This window comes from Sinocyclocheilus rhinocerous, unplaced genomic scaffold, assembly GCF_001515625.1.
Source record: "Sinocyclocheilus rhinocerous isolate Xijiao unplaced genomic scaffold, SAMN03320098_v1.1 scaffold189, whole genome shotgun sequence".
Lineage (NCBI taxonomy): Eukaryota > Metazoa > Chordata > Actinopteri > Cypriniformes > Cyprinidae > Sinocyclocheilus > Sinocyclocheilus rhinocerous.
The window spans coordinates 413,223-415,296 of record NW_015667354.1 but is presented as its reverse complement, the minus strand read 5'-3'; the positions used below and the strand labels follow the sequence as shown (position 1 = coordinate 415,296).

General features: G+C 38.4%; 1 protein-coding gene across 3 annotated transcripts in view; it reads left to right on the top strand.

The window, feature by feature from the left end:
• Positions 1-318: 318 nt before the first annotated feature.
• LOC107733857 (activating transcription factor 7-interacting protein 2-like) overlaps positions 319-2,074 on the top strand; it is a 12,352-nt gene continuing 10,596 nt past the window's right edge. Inside the window, exons 1-2 of one of the 3 annotated variants that reach the window (XM_016545676.1) lie at positions 319-563; positions 1,227-1,318. In XM_016545676.1, the coding sequence (XP_016401162.1) occupies positions 1,229-1,318 (90 nt within the window). In that variant the 5' untranslated portion in view covers positions 319-563; positions 1,227-1,228. Of the gene's footprint in view, positions 564-617; positions 668-976; positions 1,118-1,226; positions 1,319-2,074 lie in introns of those variants that run through there. The other 2 variants (XM_016545674.1, XM_016545673.1) reach the window with 2 other exon arrangements.

Here is a 2,074-nt window from a genome sequence, read left to right as displayed (position 1 = left end):
GTTCCATTGTCAAATATAACGTTAAAAATGTGTAACGGTATAAATTAAAAGTAATTTGCATTTAAATTGCAATGCTAAATTATTTACAAAAACGTTTTAATTAAATTTATTTACAAAAAAAGCTGTCATACAATCATCTTGGTAAAATTTCTATTATTCGACGGCTTTATTATTAGTCGCTCCATCAGTGAAATCCTCGATTGCGAAATGTTTCCTACTATCTGCTCACTCCGGTTCTCAGTTAACATAATTTCGAGTGGGACATGTCAGAAAGACGGTTCATAGTTCATAGTCGGTGAGCTGATAAATCGAGAACCGCTCTGACCGATACGTTATTAGTCCCATTCGTGAACGAATCGCTTAGAACGGTTTTGTGAACCGGTTCAACTAATTCACTAAAAAGATTCGACTCATAAGAACCATTCTTTCACAAAGCGGGCATTGCTATCCACTACCTTTCGTGGCGGGACTTATATTATTTAAAGAAACGGAAATCCCCACTACTAAGCTGACCGGTAGTTACGACGCGTTCGGCATTCTGTTTACGTAAGCTAGCAGTCCAGGTGGGTTGTTTTTAAAACATTTTTATGTGTTTCGTTTTGCTGGGAGGCTACGCGAGCTTCGTTTGGAATTTGTTACGCGCGTTGTATGGCAAGCGCCAGAGTCAGTGGGTTTTCCAAACGCGTTATGCATGCTTGTATGGTGATAGAAAACGTTCTGATTTAGTAAGGCCAGCTGATTTAGTAAGCAATATGGATTGTACCTTGCTTAAACTTTTCATTGTTTAAATTGTTATTTACTTCTGGATCGTCATCGTCGAATGTTGCTAGCGTTTTAGAGGAAAAGCCATTTACGTTATCATTAATAGTGCAGCTAGAAGCGTCGGTAACGCTTTTTAACCAGAGAGCTTGTTGCCATACTTCCATACTTGCTTGTTGTTGCCATACTTGCACGTAATTTCCGGATTGTTTGTTTCATTCAGTGTAGATGTGTTTATGTATAAAAAGCACATGATTGTCTTCGATGACACGCTTTGAGCCAGCTGTCTGTATTGTGGCTACGACTGAACCTTGGTTGCTGTTTAATCTGAAACGAAGTACAAGTGTTTACATTGAGGGTGCTAAAAGAACTACTGCTTTACTTCATCTCCAATTTGTTTGGTTTTCATCATGAAATGTAACTGCTGATCATTCAAAATGAAATTAGCTTTATTCTCTTCCTCTCAGGTATGAAAAGGTCCAGATATGAGGACGACTCTGCAACATTACACTTGGCTCAAGAAAGTGGGCAGAAGGCGAATAAGCTCCCTCGATCCGAGGCAAGTTTGTCAGTTACGTCCCTTGTATGTTTTTCTCCCACAATAATAATGAAATGTAAAAGGATTTGATAAGTCTTTGTAACCTTGGTTTTGAAATGGAAAGACTGTTTTAATTTTACGCCAGGGTTGGCAAAATTCTGAACTCATTCTGTTTCAGATCATGAGCTGTTGTATATGTAAATATGTATTTACTCTCTAAAAAGGGAGTGTTTTTCCTCAATTGAATGGACATTCATTTGAATTAAGTTCACTACTGTCAAAACAATCAGCAAACAAAAATATTTAAAATTCAATACAGCGTCACAAAATGTGCACCAGCCTTTTTCAGGTAAATAATATAAAATAAACATAGACATCTAGGGTAAAAAGTAGGGGTGGAACGATACATGTATTCGTACCGAACCGTCACGGTACGGACATCTCGGTTCGGTGCGTGATGCCTTACAACGAATACAGGTAATGATAACCGGCCGCCAGCAGAAGAAACAGCGAATGCCATGAGTTGCGCACTTGAAAACAAAGCCGACTAGACAGTGACCATGCGCTGACTCTGAATGCGTCTCTCACAGACTGACAAAGGAGTATACTTTAAAGGCTTGTGCACTCAACTGTTTGCGAAATGGAGCTTTGTGCTCGTGTATCCTACCTCTCTCATTCGGCACAAATCCAAATATTCCATAATATTTCCATATTTGCGATGTAACGTATCTGAATGCTAAACTATTATTTATTATGTAAATTATAGGCTTTGTACTT